The 18,534-nt window shown below is 36.1% G+C and overlaps 3 protein-coding genes across 6 annotated transcripts in view; 2 read left to right on the forward strand and 1 right to left on the reverse strand.

Annotated features, from left to right (window-relative positions):
• Nucleotides 1–2,397: 2,397 nt before the first annotated feature.
• Nucleotides 2,398–14,244, forward strand: LOC132914137 (carboxylesterase 1C-like). The gene is made up of 4 exons (XM_060972976.1): nt 2,398–2,917; nt 6,800–7,070; nt 13,987–14,096; nt 14,227–14,244. The coding sequence occupies exons 1-4, from the start codon at nt 2,750–2,752 to the stop codon at nt 14,242–14,244; spliced, it is 567 nt and encodes a 188-aa protein (XP_060828959.1). The 5' UTR covers nt 2,398–2,749.
• Nucleotides 13,838–18,534, reverse strand: part of LOC132914219 (ras-related protein Rap1) — a 71,207-nt gene continuing 66,510 nt past the window's right edge. For all 4 annotated transcript variants that reach the window (XM_060973140.1, XM_060973139.1, XM_060973138.1 and 1 more), the window contains one exon: nt 13,838–18,336. In XM_060973140.1, coding sequence (XP_060829123.1) covers nt 18,247–18,336 — 90 coding nt within the window. In that variant the 3' untranslated portion in view covers nt 13,838–18,246. The remainder of the gene's footprint in view (nt 18,337–18,534) is intronic.
• On the forward strand, nt 15,313–17,466 carry LOC132914213 (carboxylesterase 5A). Its single transcript, XM_060973123.1, has one exon. It carries the CDS (start codon nt 15,313–15,315, stop codon nt 16,624–16,626), a length of 1,314 nt encoding a protein of 437 aa, XP_060829106.1. The 3' UTR covers nt 16,627–17,466.

Consider the following 18,534-nt stretch of genomic DNA (forward strand, 5'->3'; position numbering starts at 1 on the left):
TTTATTTGGCCTAAGTTGATGGAGTAACCTTTTTCTCTGCGTATATGTATAATGCGTAACATTTCAAATTTCTGATTTGTTTCTGCATTTTCAGATAACGAGGTATTGAATAATTCAGAAATAACCGCATATTTACATCGCATTTACGTAATGTAGAACAATTGCTTGCGGCACACAGCAAATTTTGAATATTTCCCTAATTAATTTTGTAATTTTTTCTTTCTTTCGTACGCAATGTACTTCGAAAGAGATTGAAAGACCTGCTTACCTTTTATATGCACCTACGTGTGCAATATAACATTGGAAATAATGAGAACAATTATTCTATATATAAAAATTACTGAGATTGATGAAATTAAGTAATTAACGAGGTATATGATACTATAATAAAATATTCTACATATATGTAATTTTATTATTAATCTTCCTATACAACCGATTTAAATATTATTTTATTTTAAGGAAATATAGTAATACATATTGTACATATTCTTTATGCATGTACTCTCGTTATTACCTACCTATACTGAACAAAATTCCAATTACGTTACTCCACTTTCATTTGAATATCAAAACCAATAATCACACTACGAATGAATTATCTGTCGCCATCAGGATAATACGCTACCAAGGATACACATAATACTATATCACAGTCATAAAGGAACAAAAGGAGATTCTAAGAAAAGTCTGTGGCTTGGTGCAACAACTGTGCCAATGTCATATTTATGAAAAAATAAGATAAACCTGGTACTGAGCTTCTAAACAATCGTACACTCCATATAAAAGAAGCGACAATTTGAAACTCTATCTAGATTGAGGTTAGGTTGACGTTTGCACGTGCGAGTGTCAAAATTTTGCACAAAATAACTTTTCTGGAAAAGATACCAAAATCAAAATATAAAAGAAACAAATAGCAATACCCTCGTACTGTACCAGAAAAGAAATTCGAGACAGCAGAAACTTCCGTATCAGAAATTATTTGCACATGAATTTTTGAACGTATCTTCAAGCGAGCTACTGTCACAGCTTCGTAAATACCGACAATGTTACTTCTTGCACCGATACAGTCACAGATACAGATGCCAGAAAACACGATATACGTATAACGAGCAAAATCATACAGCAAGGTTTTCCTCGTTCAACGTAAAACCTCTTCTCGCTCAATATATTATTATTCTCTCGATATAAGAGTCTCAAGGCACGTACGTGAATTTTTATGAAAAATCTAATATGCAAGTTTCAAACGAACGTAGTTGTACGAGCTTTGTAATGCAATACTACGTTCAGCTAACTCTGCACAGAGCCTGCTGCAGTAACAGTCTGAGCGAAAGCTCAATAATAAAAAAAGAAAAAAAAAAGAAAAAATCATACGACGTTATAAAAGGTTAACGACAAAATTTTGGGTCACGTACGATGGTCTGTCTGTTCTTCCCGTGGCTTTGAGTCGTTTCAAGCCTGAATTCGTCGGTCGAATAGGCCGTCATCAGTCCGTAAACTACAATATCACCTTTCACCTACGTCGAACGCGCATATTGTCTAATGCCCCGCTCGTTATCTCTTCGTTTCTGCGATTTTTGCGGTCACGCTAACCGCCGCCTTTTTCGATCCTCCTCTAACCGCCGTTTCTTTCCACATTCTCTGTCTCTGTTTGTCCCTTTTTATCGCCGGTGAATCCTCGTTCTGTAAATAACGTTCGATCGCAACCGGTTGAGGTTTCACTTAAGAAGATTGAAGGATATTGGAAATGTCCGTTTGTACGTACGATAAAACGGATTGAAATCAAACGAACGATATCGAACGATAAACGATCAATACGAGAGGAGCGATAAGAAATTACGCGATACGAATCGAAGTTTTGCGAGCGCTCTAACGAGTATACCGCGGATTTTTATGCAAATGTATGCCTCGGTGGACGCGACTGAAGAAATAAAATTTAGACAGAGGTTCATTAACAATTATAACGAGTAGCCCGCTTTGAATATTTTATTTATTTTCGCGTATCGTACGCGTCGTGTGCATTTTCGTGGCCTCGAATTTCCCATAAATTCGTTAAAATCTCCGGTCCCATCGTAGAAGATCTTCTCCACCGTGCTAAGGGCAAACCGACAGAAGCAGGTTCCCTTTCCCTTCACAATTTTCTCCGAACACAAACCTTCAGAAACTGGACGAAAATAGAAATAGAAAAATATAGACGATGGAGAATGAGAGCGGTGGCAGTCAGTTTACTGCTGTTGCTCGTCAAATGTCTGCGTTTATCGTTACACAGACTTTATTACATTTTGCCCCCAATCGTGAAAACCTGTCGCTACATAGAATAATAAACCTCGTAAATCGTTCAATTATACAATGAAAGCTAAGCGATATTTCGTAGAATTAAAACACCAATTCTATTTGGAAACCTTGACGCCGTTACGGTCGTCGCATGTCCGCCACATAGAGATAAGACATCCAGCAACAGACAACAGAGACGAGAGACAAAGAAAAATTCCCATAAGGAAAATCGAAGCGACGTTGTCCTTCGACGACTCTAACGTGATCACCAAACACGTTGACCATAAAGGTCGCACACCATGGCTACCAGGAGACTTTGAACGACGCAAGAAAGCCGCAGGTGAAAGCGCGCAGGTCTCGAAACAGCCTTAGGAGGAGAAACTGGTCGAGGGTGGCCGATTGAAGTCACGCGAGGGTTGAACCGAGACCCCAGAGCCGAGCCACTGATTCTTTCCGTGGCAAATCAGTCTGCAGAATGAAGTGTTCCGCGTGGTTGCTTTTCGCGTTGTTGCCGCAACTCTTCGCCGTCTTACCGGTCACCAACTCCCAAATCGTGGGCCAGAGGATCCCGAGTAGACAGGGTGTAGGTCGAGAGCAGCCAATCGTCAGGATCTCAGGCCAAGGATCGGTGGCTGGCAAGGAGGTGCGATACGATTTTATCGTCATTTAGTCATAGTAGCGATGGTCGAAAGAAAGTTTAAAGTTGATACTTGTCTCTTACGTTTCTTGTATTTTTCTGCCATGAAAAATGAAAAAATCCTCGCGAGACGTTTTTCGCGTATACCAAACACTCGTCTGTTCCCAGGCACAGGATTATGTTGCGCGTTTGAAATTTTCTTGTCAATCGTAATTCAACCTTTGCAAAATTACAGCGTTTCAGCCTCGTTTTATCGCTCTTTCGACTTTCTTCTGGCCATCCATGTACGCTCATACGGATAATTTAACGTAGCGTTACCGTTCACCGGCTCTTCAAGGTATTGGGTTGGTAACTAAGTGATTGCGGCTTTTGTCGATACCACCTAATGACAAAGTCCGCAATCACTTAGTTGCCAACCCAATAATTCGAACATTAACCATGGAAAATTTCGACTAGCGTTACGACATTTTAAGGGGCGATTTTAAGGTGTATTAGCGGGACATTTGTGAAATTGGAAATTTCGGTAGCATAGGATCGAAAACGTTTCTTAAAATGTCTCTTACTCGGACAAGTTACAGCAAGTTATTTATTAGAAATTATACGTTTAATGAAACATTGGTACGAGATAATACCTTGTCTTAAGCACGCAATTAGAGGCACGAGTGGGCTCGCTAAATATCACGGCTATTAGTATAGCGAATAATTGACCGTTCAGATCCTTTGGCGACCTTTGCGAGGTGTATGTTTGCAATGAACGTCTCGTGACTTCTAGATACGTTTTCAGATCCGTCTCAAGTTTCACCGATACAATCACAATAGTCGTCGCTCGTAGCTATAAACACATATGTATATATATATATATACAAAATGCTTCGCATAACATATACTTAAGAAGTTTCTAGAAATATTCGAATATTTTCGTGAGCCATTGTGCATCTTAGGATTTTTGAACTAAGAAAATGGAGAAGGTAGAGACAGATAGGTGAGTTGATCAATTTTGTAAAATGGTAGCAAAAGTGTGCCTAGAATGTATCGTTTATCCAATAGAATAAAGAAGACAAATATACATATAATATATGATAGAGAAGTATGTAAACTGTTTGATGGAATTTTATTGTTACAATTTATTATTACAACATAATTGATGCATTATAGATGTATCAAATTGTTGCAACAAGTTGTACGCTTTAAAAAAACGCTTAGGTTATTTTGTTCAAAAACTTCTCGTTATCAACGTATGAAATGGTAGCTTTAAATTAATCGTAAGAGAAGATTCAACATTTTTTATCGTCGTTTCTTAGCTTAGTCCTACACATAGACACACAATTTAGACGAAAAATATATATAATGCGAATGAATCGAGTCGACGTGTTTCGCAGGTTGCTAGGCAATCAAACGGAAAGTTTTATTGTGAGGCGGTTTTCGGGTATTCGCTCCTGCGATGCGGAAGTTTAACCTGTTAGATCGCATAGAGGCGATTTGTCGCCCCTTTCGCCCCTTCACACTCAAATTCCCCATCTCGTCGTTCGAACAAAATAATTCTTCTATTTACAGATCTCCTATCTTTTTGCTTTTTAATTTCAGTTTCGTTACAAGTAAGTTACGTCATTGCTGGTATTTTCAAGCATTGAAAAAGTCCTGATTGAAATTCATTTGTCTTCGTTGTTACTAATTTTAATGCTATTTTGATTTCTCATCTCCCTTTCGCTTTCATTTTATAATTTTATAGAACAGTGACACGGAATGGTACATATAGATAAGTGCAGAATACATGTAAAATTATACACGTAGAATTGAAGAAAATGTAGAATTGATACAAGAAGATATGCAATCCTGGAATCCTAAAAAAATCAGGCCTAAGAAAAAGTAAATTTAACTTTCTTTTTCGCCTACGAGTATTTGGCAAATGATCAAGATCTTTAGGGGCAACTTTAAACGAGATCCTCACTCTGTGTTCGTACTTTTTTTATTACATAAAATTACAGAATGGCAGAGTGGTATAATGTTATCTGATTCCACGTTCGGAGGATCCTCGTTTGCTTGTCCTCGAACTATCGTTACATTTTTCTCTACTAGTATGGTTTTTTGCATAAGGAGAAAGAAGTACAGTGGCAGAAACGAATATATCACTGTCCCGTATGTAAACGTTGAACCTAACCTCAAAGCTGCCTCTGAATAAATATTTGACATTTTAAACGTGTGACGAACAATAACATGCAAGCACTGTAACTTTCAATTGTTACAGTTAAGTATATGCAGATAATATGCGCGATGAATGTATAAACTGGGCCAACATTTATGAATTTTAATACTATACGGCTAGCATTTTTTCCCTTTTTTTTCTCTCTCTCCTTTTTCCCTTCGTTCTCGCGAAATTCTTGCAACCACGGAATTTTAACAAAAAGTTCAAAGAACTTACCGCACGTACTTGGCTCTCATGCATAATTATGTTTTTTCATGTTCTTCTTGGAAACTGGTAGTTGTTTTCGGTAATCGGATATTCCAATTAGTGTCCCACATTTTTCTTTGTTGTTAACCTAAAAACGAAATTTATCATCAAATTTACAATTGCGAAAGATCAGGCGAAATTGCTTGTTGTATTCGATCGAACTAAATGTAAAAATTATTATTAAACCGCGGATATTTACCAGAGTTTACATTTTTATGAATTTTGATTACAAATCGTGGAAAACTGTTTTATCCGTCGAGTATCGTAAAAAGTACCGCGTTTCGAATATCTTTCATTTATCTTTGATTATGTCCGACATTCTGACAACACTCAATTTCAATTTGTAAACTCGCCATTTACTAATTTGAAACGTAAAACAATTTCTATATGCAAAGGAAAGAATTTTGCGTAGAAAAAGTTATAATAGGAGAGGCTATGGCATAGTAAGTGGAATTACGTTGGTATTTTTACAAGCGAAACATCGAGATTAAAGCGAGGAAAGGATTCTCTTTAAAAAGTTCCGTTCCCTGCCATTTTTCTTCACGCGATAAAATGTGGCAGTGTAGTTAGATGAAAATCACGAGAAGTTAGGTGAACTATGAGTAATGTAACTTTAATTGTCCATGAAAAAAAAAAAAAAAAAAAAATGTAATGTACCATCGTTACGTTGTACTGGAACCTAATGCTAAGTTCATGAGTTTCGAAACTTTGATTCAGACCCAGCCAATTTTTGATTATTATGCCTGGCTGTACGTGGAAGAGTAATTTGTCACACGTAAATTCGTGTTTCATCGAGAAACGACGCCGTCGATTAGGCGTTTTCCTCAGAAATCGTAATGCCAGTGAATAACGTGAAATTCCGTTCACATTTCCGATAAAATGATTTGACATTGAGAGTGTAATATCTGGAATATTCCTTTTATCAGAAAATATCGATCGAGGCGAGGATTTTACGTAGCGGTACATTTTAATTTGTCCAATTTCCAATTCTTCTATCTTTCTATTCTTTTTTCTTTTTTTATTTTTTCAATTTCTACGTTGCGCTTAAATTTTATATTTTGTAATATGCGTAACAAGATGAAATTTACGGCAGAAGCGTTAAACACAACGGTACCATAATTTTTCTAATTTTCCTGATGCCTCCATTTTTGCGATCCTCCCACCTTTCTTTTAATCTTCTTTTAATCTCCATCCAAAAATTTCACCATTCCAGCTCCAGCAACTAGACATAGTAGTATCTTAAGTTTTCAATTTTCATAATTTCTTTTTTATTTCCCTGGTCTCCATGCTCTTCCTAGTTTTGCAAATTTACTTTGCAACTTTTCCAATATTTAACCTGCAAACATAAAGTAGCAATGAGCCAGATAATACCTTTCGAGCATCCGTTTTTATCTGTGAGCAAACGATTATAGGACGATCGTCTTTCTTCTACTTTACAGGTAACCATAAATTCGATAAAGGTGATAGAATATCTGGGAATTCCTTACGCCCAGCCACCGTTGGGAAAATTACGTTTTGCTGCGCCTGTTACCGACCCCCTACCATCGTGGAGCGGCGTGCGAAACGCAACAAAATTTGCACCGTCCTGTCAACAAATAACCGACAAGCCGAAACTTCACGAACAATACTACAAAAGATTGCTACCGATTGAGCAACCCGATCCTGGAGTTAGCGAGGATTGTCTGTACTTGAACATCTTTTCCCCAGACGGTAAGTAAAATTATGATCGGATCGGTAATGCAAGGATTTGCTTTTTCTTTTTTATCTTCTCGAGAAAAATGAATACGAGACGAACAGCTAGAAAATGAAACGAAAGGTGGGAGACAGATTTGTCTGCAGTTCGCAATTAATTCCTTTAAAGTTAATAGTAGAGATAATAATAAAGTTAAAGTAGAGAAAAGTTAATACGAGAGAGGACAGACATATAAAAACATATGAAACGTGGAAGACACGTTTTTCTGCACTTTGTAATTGCATTTTTTTAATGGTAGAAAAATTAACAAAAAGGCAGCATAGAAATGAATTAAAACGTGTGAAGACAACTTTAAAGCTGTTAAAGAGAAAGATATAAAAATAAATTGGAAGGTATTCTTTTTCCTGCTTTCCAGTTTCTTTTCTTCCCAGGATATGGAAAGTTAAAATTAGAAAGCGAGACAAAAACGAATAAAAATGGGAAAACGTATAATTTTAGAAACACTCGTACGAGACTTTCTCAAGATCTATCGAGGGTTTTAAGCTCCAAATGTTTTGTCATACATAAGCGTCCGCTCAAAACTTTGGGGCGTGTCAGGATTTCGAAAGTAGCAACGACTCGATAAACGAATATTTTATTCATCATATCGAAACTGTAACGAATTATATCCAGCAACGACATTTTTAATATCGATATTTCTGTTTCTCTCGAAAAAAAAAGCAAAAGCTGTTCAAAAGAGACGCAGATTCGAAATATCTGAGATCCCGTTACTATCGTAATCAAATATCGTAATCGTAATTCCAAATGGAACTGATAACAGCGCATTCGATGAAACTTTCGATACCCGACACGTGAATCGTTTCCTCTCGTTCGAACAAAAGTTGAACTTTTTTGCTAACACGCGAATGACGATGATCAGTGGCTCGTTTCTTCGTCTTTGACGACATATCGCCATAACGAGGTGGTGTGACTCGATGGTTATCTCGTCATGAAAAAAAACCCACGATTAGAACGTCGTCGTGTATCGACGAGGTTTAACTTCTTTTTCCTCGTTTTGTTTTTTCTCTAAGCAACGCGTGGACGATTAATAACGCCGTATCCACACCGATAGTTTCGTTTAAAGAGCCGTTCTACAGTTTCAGTTGTACAGTAAGGAAATTAGACTCGTGTAAACTACCTACTCGTTAGAGCTTATGTGCTTTGAAGTTAGATGCTAATTGGGAAATAGCTTTCTTCGATGTTTTTCAAAATGCTTCAGTTGCAGAGTTGCACTTTGACGACTTAATTTTCCTCCACCGTGTATGCTATAGCGTATAGACTCTCTGTAAAGAGTAATTTCTCCATTAGTAAATCGAAGCAGAAAAAGCTTTTTGTTCACAAATTACGAAAACCATCGAACGTTATTTAAAGACTAAAAAATTTAATATTTAATTTCTATTTAATTTATAAAAAGTTAAAAAATCAGTTTACGATTACCAGGAAGATTTTCCAAGTTCGAAAGTGCAAAAGTTTTTAATTAAAGAAAGCTGAGCGAAGATATCGAAAGCTTCGTGTGGAATCTTTATAAATGTTTTACAGTCCATGTATGACATGCTGAAAATCAGCTTGTCAATATTCAAGGTCACCATTACCCCCATTCCTAACTCTATCTATTCACCAATATAGGTCTACTACTCGTTCAGAAAATATATACGTGTCTACTCATAATTCACAATATATTGATCGAATAATTGCTGCAATTTTTGCTTATATATTTTATGTAAAACAGCCTATATATTTTTACGTAGAACATAGGCTCTGACTTATCGAACAATTTCTCGATTGACAATAAATGCGGGCAGCTGCGTGTCAATGGTACGTAAATTTGGTAGTTTCAGGATGTCGGTTAAGGACTAGGATAATAGCGGCATTACGAGCATCATTTTCAGCTAATTTCGGATGTCTCGTGCATCATGGCGCTCGTAAATGGCGAAAGGAAGAAAAGATTTCCCAAGGTTCATCCCGTAACCTAACCTCTCCTTTTAGCGTCGATCAAAAGACGCTATGCCAATACGCATAGAAAGAGATTTTTCCTTTAAACTAGTTAACCCTTAACCGATCTTACAATAAACGACTGCAATAATTTGATTTAGGTTACTGAATTTTCGAGTATTTAATTATATTTTAGATTTTACGTTTTGCATTGTAAAAATTGTAAGTCATCTTTGTCACGTAAGAAGGAAAATTAATCAATTATAAATTAAAATTAGAAATAAGTCAATTATTGTGGTAATCTCTGTCCGGACGATCGAAGATTAAATTACTTCCATCGCTAAAAAGGTTACTTAACCTAAGCCCAATGTAACCTGAAAAGAAGCACACCGAATTAACGTTAAACCTAATCAAAATTTAATCTAACCCTTTTGATAAATTTGGAACGTTAAGCGGACTAAAGTGAAAGGAAATGAAATTCTTTAAATCTTTTCCTCGTTCCGTAAAAAGAGATTAGAGTCCAGAATACTGAAAATTGGGAAAAGTCGCTAAACCGCGTAATTGCCAGGCTTCTAAGTTTAACCGCTTGGAAAACTCGTGTAATTTCTTTTCCAAGACTTAAGATTTCAACAAGTATAGAGGTTTAAGCACGATACAGATGGAGGTTATGTTTCTGATTTCAATGATAGCACTTACTTGGTATAGATTACAGTCTAGATGACAAATTGCACACTTCTTGCGCAACGATTATCCAGATTAGTCTAATACGTTGGTAGAACAAGCGGCTATTAGGATGGAAAACGTGAACGCTATAATTTTAGTTGAGGAAAACCCTTGATAAACCTCTAGTCATGAGATTGATCACTATGTCGCCAATTTTATAAATGTTCGATATAGGTCGAGGACGTTGCCTGTGACTTCTTTCTAGCTTATATAGTTGCGCCATGAAATTTTCATGAAGCATCAAAAAAGAAAAAAGAAAAAAGAAAAAAATGAAAATAGTCACAATAGTGAGAAGATAAGGACAAGATTATATAACGTAGTAGGGGAAACAAGGATTCGAAGATTGGTCTGCAAGATAGTTAATGGAAGAGAAACACGTATGTGAAACGATAAATGAAACCGATCAATCATACAGGACAGGTTTATGATAGCAATTATTGCCAATTTGCAAAATATTTCATTCTTTCTATGGACGAGATGGAGAGGTTAGAAACGTACTAAGTCATGTCTAGATGTCTAGGACTGATTACTTTGAAAATTCTGAGATGGGCAAGGATAATGTTAGAAAACAATTTCAGGTTTATAGCAGTGTGAATTATTGTGAAAAACGTGGAAAATTCATGGCTCCGTGAAAAGATAAATTCAGATTAATAGAATGAAATTCACAACCGTTTTCTTGCAACAGAAGAAATTGCCATCTATCTGAAGATCTGTCTTAGAGTCAATTCCGGGTTACATGATATTATACAGGCCGAGTCGAGCAATCTCAATGAATATTTGCTTATTAAGTTCTTAAAATTTCCTAAAATATTTCGTTCTCCTGGGAGCTTTTACAAAATACTATATCGCATAGTATATAATCGAGCGAAAAAATTAGCTTGTGGATTCAGAGGTGATTGTAGTATTCAATATGGCGATCGTTTCAAGAAAACATTATGGTACCACGTGATTATAACCTAAAACGATCGCATCTCCTAACCAAAAATAAATTGGGTCCATATGGACAAAAATGGTTTTAAGCAACGGGATGATACAACTCTTCATCCTTAATTTCAAGACATAGATTCGAATAGAATGTTTATTTCTTTTATTTATTTATACACAAAAAGTAATAATATTATATTTAGATTTTCATGCATTTACAGAAAATTTACTGCGCAAAATACACATAGTATGCAGAAATGTAGAAAATATCCAAAGTAGGACGAAATAGATCTCCCTTTTAGATTCCATTTGTTTTATTAGGTTTATAAACGTATCAATTTGCATAAAAAGCCGCGAAGAAATAATCTCTATTGAAATATAATATCCACTTCGACTATCATATAGACCGGAATTAGCAGGGATATCGTAAAAGTTTCGAATCACCTTGTAAACTGTTTGAAAAGAAATGAACGCGTGCAAGGTACGCGTGTCACGATGGTCGACTCGAAAAGAGAAAAAATAGGATAGGGGACAGCCGGCGAATCGGGAAATCGTGTCGATCCCGCAAAGTCAACCCCGGTCGATATAGAAACAGCAAGGAGCAAGAGTAACAGTAACTGGTGCACGTCGTGGCACGCGATCTTTTAGGGTTAGTCGAGATGTTAAGATACTGCTGAGGCCGGTCACGAAACCACCTCCGTCCTGGCTACCCCTTGCCCCACCACTATCCCCAAATCTCCTCAATTGTCATTCTTCGCTTGATTTTTATTAAGATTTTTAAACAGTTTGTTGAAGAAAGTTTGTCTCAGGTATCTTAGGAAAGTAAAACTTTTTATACATTAAAGAACTGTAGCCAACTTTTTAAGTATAACCTTGGTTAAATTTTATTTATTAGTTCCTCCCTACTGAGACCTTTTAACGAACTTTTTAGATGAAACATTATATTAAGGGTAGGTTTGGTTTTGTATATGATTAGATAGCACTTGAAGGTCCCTAGTATATTTAAGTACTTGATTAAACTTCATAGATAAAAAAGTTTGTAATAAGTATCTATGATATAACTTGTCTTTATTTTTAAACCTGACTTATATAATGAACTTATTGAATCTCCTAGGATCTCCTTAAGCTTAAAGACAACTATATAGCTGTAATTCAATAAATTGAACATTTTCATTTCTTAAATTGCATTTTTTTTATTCAATAAAGGCAATTCATAGTTCAATACCTCTAGTTTGATCACATATTTTATTTCTTCTTTCACCCTATCTGTCACCCTTTAACTTAACCCTCTGACATGACTTAAATCTGTCTCACTGACAAATACACTTTGAATTAAACTCAAATTTGATGTACTTATAAAAATGTTTGTAATATCATATCTTCAAACCTTGTTACATTTTTCATTACTTCACATAATCTCTGATATTTAGTACATCAGGGTTTAATGAACAAACTTGCTTAAACCAACTAATACATTTTTAATCAAATCGAAACTTAATGTATGCAAATGTTTTACAATACAGTCTTTTCAAATCTTACTATTCCTCTTATTAGTGCACCTAACCTCTAGTAAATAAACTAGTTTCAGATGTAAAAAAATTCATAAAATATCTCAAACTTAATGAAAGTACACAAGTGTTTTTAATATCTTCAAACTTTATTATACTCACCTGACCTCTGACATTTCATACGTGAAAATTTGATGATCAACTAAACTGGTTCCAGATGCAGCTTTACGAAGCATCCCTCTTATCCTGACCAGTTTCAAACGCGTCAAAAATCAGAAATCAATTCTTCTATTTGAACTAATCAACCACATACGAACTTGGAAAAGATTCGTGCCGTGTGCAATCACGATAGTCGTTTAATGAATCATTGTGGCAGTTCCGTATCCCCGTGAATGGTTATTTTTGGATGGTTCAGACGCCATGACAGAAGGTACCGATAACGAAGACCAGGCCGAACTTCCGGTTGCCGAACCTATATGCTTCTATCGTCTGCTTATGCTTATCGCGCCATCTAAAGCATCCTGCCGAGCAATGGCCTGAATTTTCCTCGACCTTGGCACGCTTCAAAAACCGGCCACACGCTACACGTTACATAGCCCCTTGAAAGAAATCACGGAAATTAATTATTCAAACGGTAACCCCGACCAGATGGTCTTCGTGCTTTTGATCCAACCTTTTCATGGAAGTTTTTGTAACTTTTCCGCTGAATAACGTTTAAATGGACTTCGTAGTTATTCGTGAATTGTGGGTATTTTCTCTGGATATTTGGAAGTTATCGATATATAGGCATATAATTCTTTAATATGGAATATATTGATATAGGAAATCTATTATAATTTATTTTTATATTTATTATAGTTAACCTTTTTATATACCTTATTAAACAACTTAATATAATTTAATTTTATAATTATTGAATGCATTATGGATATTGGTTTTAAATAATACATGACCTCTTCTGGAATCTTCTGGATCGTTCGTTTAGAGTCTAAGGTATATTGATTTAGGAAATTTATCATAATTCTCAATTAGAAGAACAAAATTATCTATAAGATATAAATTTGTTCAATGATTTGTTCTTTAAGCATTATGTAGGGTATTTCGATATTCATCAAATCTTTATTAATTAATTCAGTAAGGAGACTTTTAATACGTTCAATCATACCCCTAACATTATACATATGTATTTTATGTAAATTTATTGTTCAATTTATTGTCTAATCATTGAACTCCTTGCATCTCCAAACATTTATACTTTTACTAAGATTTTTTAAGTTTTGAATTTACAATGATGGGGATGATGACGATAATAGTAATAATAATATCAAAGTGTTTTTCATTTTTGGGAATGTGGTTATTCCGAGGCGTTCAGTACTCATCAGTGGCGAAGAATGATGGTATGCAAATTTTGTCGCGATCGATTCACCGGTTTCACCGATGCATACTTGCGAGAACGCACGTGTTCTTTGCGGTCTTCGGAATTTACGAATGCAGGCTCAGTAACTCCTCGAATTTCAACCAAAAAATGACGTCTATAAAATTTGTAATATTTGTTGCTTCCTCTATTCCCTATTTTAATTCTGCCTTAAAAAAAAAAAAAAAAAAAAAATAGCAAACAATAAAAATAACTATGGTCTATGATAAAAAAAATAATTGAATGGGAAACGTATTAAGTTCTTTTAATTTGAAATTATACAGAAGTTTCAAAATACGAATCATTATCGTTAATCAATATCATTTAAATAATTAAATCATATTATGGTGTAAATATTCTATAGTATATATATATGGAATTAAATTTTCGTAGGGAACAAACCAAGCGATGGATGGCCAGTGATGGTGTGGTTTCATGGTGGTGATTTCAACACTGGCACCCCAGCCATATGGAATGCCTCAATTTTCGTCAGCAGACAGAAAGTGAGTTACTCAACAAATATATTAGATTCTAAAAATTCCAAAATTACAATATTTCATCCACTACATAACCTGGATTTCAAAAATGACCATATAAACATATGTAACAATTATTATGAAATTACATGTACAGGGTGTTTCAATTATCTAACAATAAAGGATAGAAAACTAAGTTGTAAATAGGACGAAAATTTAAATGTGTGTGTGTACTTTTTTACAATTTTTTTCAGATATTATTTTTTAACAAGCCTAGGTTTTATTATTTTTACATTGGAAGGACTTTTTGTGATTGGCAAGCGATGCTCTGACCTTATATCCTGTACATATTGTAGAAAAGAATCGCAGATTGCGAATCAATCAGAGTGAATGTTAAAAGTCGACAGAAAATCGAAGGAAATTAGGGTGTTTCTTCGTGCGCTTTAGATATACAAAGGTAAATTCGACCTTTGGAATCGCACCGGCCAACGGGTTCATCCATGATGCATATGTTAGGTTACGCTGTAAATGCTAATCGAGGAACAACGGCCACAGAAAATGTTATTTTAACGCGGGAATTCGTTATCGAGGGGAACACGTTTAACGACTCTTAAAAATTGTTATAGAAACGTACAACGATGTATTATACAGTAATACAAGGGACCTCGTGTGATCTAACTATATCGTTAAGAACTTCTAACCACTACTAATTCATTTATAGTCTTACAAAGCAATGTAAAAACGACGTTATAATAGAAAATCTTATATAGACAATATTAATAGTCTACCTTATAAACATTTCCCTATCTAACATACTGTTCAAAGCAGAATGAATCGTATAGGTTAATTCGTAACGTAACGTCCACACATTCCTAACCTCTCTCTCTCTCTCTCTCTCTTTCTCTCACTCTCTCTCTCTCTCTCTTTCGAAGCTCCTTTTCTTTACTTCAAAAAACTGATCTACAGAAAGTTGAACAAACAAAAAAAAAAAAAAAAAAAAAAAAAAAAAAAAAAAAAAAAAAAAAAAATACGGGAAAAACACTGGTTCAGAAAATACAGACTGCAATCTCTCGCAGTTAAACGATCCTAACCCCTCTAAGAAGGAACATGTAACTTCGAAAACTCTTAGCCTATCCGTTTAACAATATTGCCTCTCGCTCTCAACTTCTCAAAGAAAAAAACTCTTTAGAATCTCTAATTCTAACACGCTAACTGATCTAATCGATCATCTTCTCCTCAGATCATGGTGATCACTGTGGCGTATCGTCTCAATATCCTGGGCTTCTTCACGACCATGGATTCGGAGGCTCCAGGGAATTACGGGATGTTCGACCAGATTGCGTCTCTGGATTGGATCCAGAAAAAGATCCATCATTTCGGAGGTTCTCCATACAACGTGGTGATCTACGGCCACAGCTCCGGTGCTATAAGTGTGGGTTTACACTTGGTGAGTCCTCTGAGCAGAGGTAAATTCTCCAAAGCCATCGCCATGAGCGGAGACGCGGTGAGCTCGGTTGGCTCGCCTCAAAATGAATTACCGGTGGTCGACATCGTCACCGATACGTTTGGTTGTTATCGACGACCAACGTCAGCGCTGATGGAGTGTCTTCGTCGAGTAAACGTGACCGCCTTGGTCGATCTAACTTCCTCTATCGAGACATGGGGTCCCATCGTTGACTACGAGACAAACAACTCCACGGAACCGTTTTTACCTATGCATCCAAAAGACATATTAGACAGTGGCACTTTGAACTCCGTTCCTTTAATCGTCGGTTACACCAATAATGAACAGGCGTTGGCCTATATAGAGTCCCTAGATAAGGGGGACTTGGATGGAAAGCTTTCTTATAGAAATTTCGAGATGATGATCACTGACGAGTTCGTATCATTGGTCCAGGAAGATAACAGTACCTGTGAACTGAAACCAGAGATGGTTGCTGAGGCGGTGTTGTTCTTTTACAAGCCTCATCCGCCGAGCAAGGATCAAGGTAACCTTCGGGACAGGTACTTGGATCTACAAACGGAGAAGAAATACGCAGCTGGGCTCACTCTGTTGGCTGGTAAGGTGTCCAAGGAAAAGCTGGCGTATGTTTACAGGTTTGACTACAGGCCCAAGACTCAGTCTGTCATCAAGGATGTGCCTGAATGGGCCGGGGTTCCTCACATGTTCGAGCTTCCATTTTTCTGGGGACTTCCCCAAATGACTAACAGCCCTGTTCAATGGAATTTCGCCGACAAGAAAATGGCCGAGGTAGTAATGGGCATGCTGGGTAATTTCGCCAAGAATGGCAATCCAGGAAATGTTAAATGGGAATCGTACACCGAAGAAGATCCTGGAATCTTAATCATCGATAGAAATCTCGATATGAGCGATTCCAATGTTATTGATTACAAAGCACTGGCTTTCTGGAACGAATATTATCCGATGATTCTTAAAGAGACGATGAATAATTGTTGCAACATGACCAGTCACTCCACTGCATGGAGAGAAGCTTCTTATGGAGTTGTTTTAAGTGGGTTCGCTGTTGTTACGATGTTATGGTGCTTGGAATTGTAGTCGATGAATTATTTAGATTTCCTTTGCATGCGTACGATGGAGCCTCTTCTATACAAACGTTGATGAGTTTAGGGCGTCCTGGTTCGTATTATCTTCTTTATAGATGAATCTTGTAATATAGTCTGTTCTTCGTTCAATTAATTCCATTTTGCGCTCGATCGGCCGCATTATGGCTTGTGTTTTTATAACGCACGCGATGGCTGCATAAAAACAGACCTAAATGCGAAACGCCGATGCATTACGAGCATCGTTTAGCATTTTACGTAAAGGTGTAATAAATTTAATTTGGTCGTAAGGACAACGAAAACGCTTAGGACATTAAAGAAAGGTTGAGAAGGCAAAGTGGTGTATGTTCGCAGAAAGTTTTCCAGTCTAACGATTTTTACGCTTCGAACAATATTTATTACGAAACAAAATCAAATTTTAAACGGATTAAATATATATATATATATATATGAAACTTACACGATCGTATAAAAAAAAGAAGGGAAAAAACAGATCAGGTGTCTAGGTCGTAGCAATGAGGAGGAGAACCAGAGAGCCTGGGCTTATTTTCTTTGTTTTCGTTTTTTATCTTTTTCTTAACATTCACTGAGAGATTTTTTATTATTTGCTTTAATACGGAGAGATATAGAAAAAACATATATTGTTCGAGAAACAAACGGTTGATATAACTTATGAATATTTTGATGCTTCGATAATAATTAATAATAATAATAATAGTAATAATAATCATTCGTGTGTGTGTCTCTGTCTGTCCGTGTTCTTTTTCTCTTTATTGTGTGTATGTGTACTGTCTATGTATAATTATTATATTATATATACATATATATATATATATATAAAAAGAGAGAAGTGCGCGGCGAGCGATGCATGGGGGCCAGTGGCCTGCGCACGCGCACATCCAAACATTTTTAATTTTTTTTTCATCCTTTTCTCCTAAATATATATATATATAAATATATATGTATATATATATTTATATACTATCATTAATTAATCATATTTCTTTTATTCATCCCCACTTGTGTTCTTCTGTCTTCTCTCTTCCTTTCTTTTTCTTCTTGTTTATTCATTAATGCAAAACTCCTACTATAATGATAACCGACGTCACGGGGTCTCGTTAACACTAAAAAACTCTTTGTGCGCCTCTTTGTTTGCGCGTGCACACGAACCACCCCGGGACCAACGTATGTACAACATTATTAGTTTCTTTTTTTGTTATTTTTTACTCCCTGCTTATATTTCCCCCTCTATCTCTGTTTTATTCTCTTCAACTTCCTTCTCCACGCTCTCCATCTTCCACACTTTCTTTCTTGCCCCTGTCTCTCATTGTCGCCTCCTTCATTTATTTTTTTCTTCCTTTTCTTCTTGGTGTTCTACGTCTCCTTCTTGTGTGTTCCCCGTTTCTTGTCCCTTTTTTCTTCTATTTATTGTGATTCCGTCAGCCCCCTCCTTGTCAACTAGCTTTAGTTTTATTCAGTGATCGCCTGAACCCCTGTATCATCCGCTGGTTGTGTCCGGATTTGTTGCTGGTTGTTGCTGGTTGATTTTTTGTCCCTTTAGTATTTCTGTGAATTTGTTTCATGCAGGAGAGTATGGGCTTCTGCTAGATCTACCTTACAGAAGTAGGCACAGCGATTTCTTTTTCTGCTTCATCTTCTTCTCTGGTGACTTTTTGTTGATTTGTCGCACCAGGTCATAGAAGATCTGCAACAAAAATAGGATTCAGTTAGTCGATGAGTCTCATCGTGAGAGATTTTGTGTCACCACAGGAATGGATTTTCACAATTTCCAACAGTAAAATTCAACAATAAAATCAAGAATAATTCAATGCTATGTGTTAAGGTTGAAATCTGTTTGCTTATTCTGCTAAAAGGAGAAAGCCATATCCAAAGATCAAACTCT

The sequence above is a fragment of the Bombus pascuorum genome, chromosome 14 (genome assembly GCF_905332965.1).
Source record: "Bombus pascuorum chromosome 14, iyBomPasc1.1, whole genome shotgun sequence".
NCBI classification, from domain to species: Eukaryota; Metazoa; Arthropoda; class Insecta; order Hymenoptera; family Apidae; genus Bombus; species Bombus pascuorum.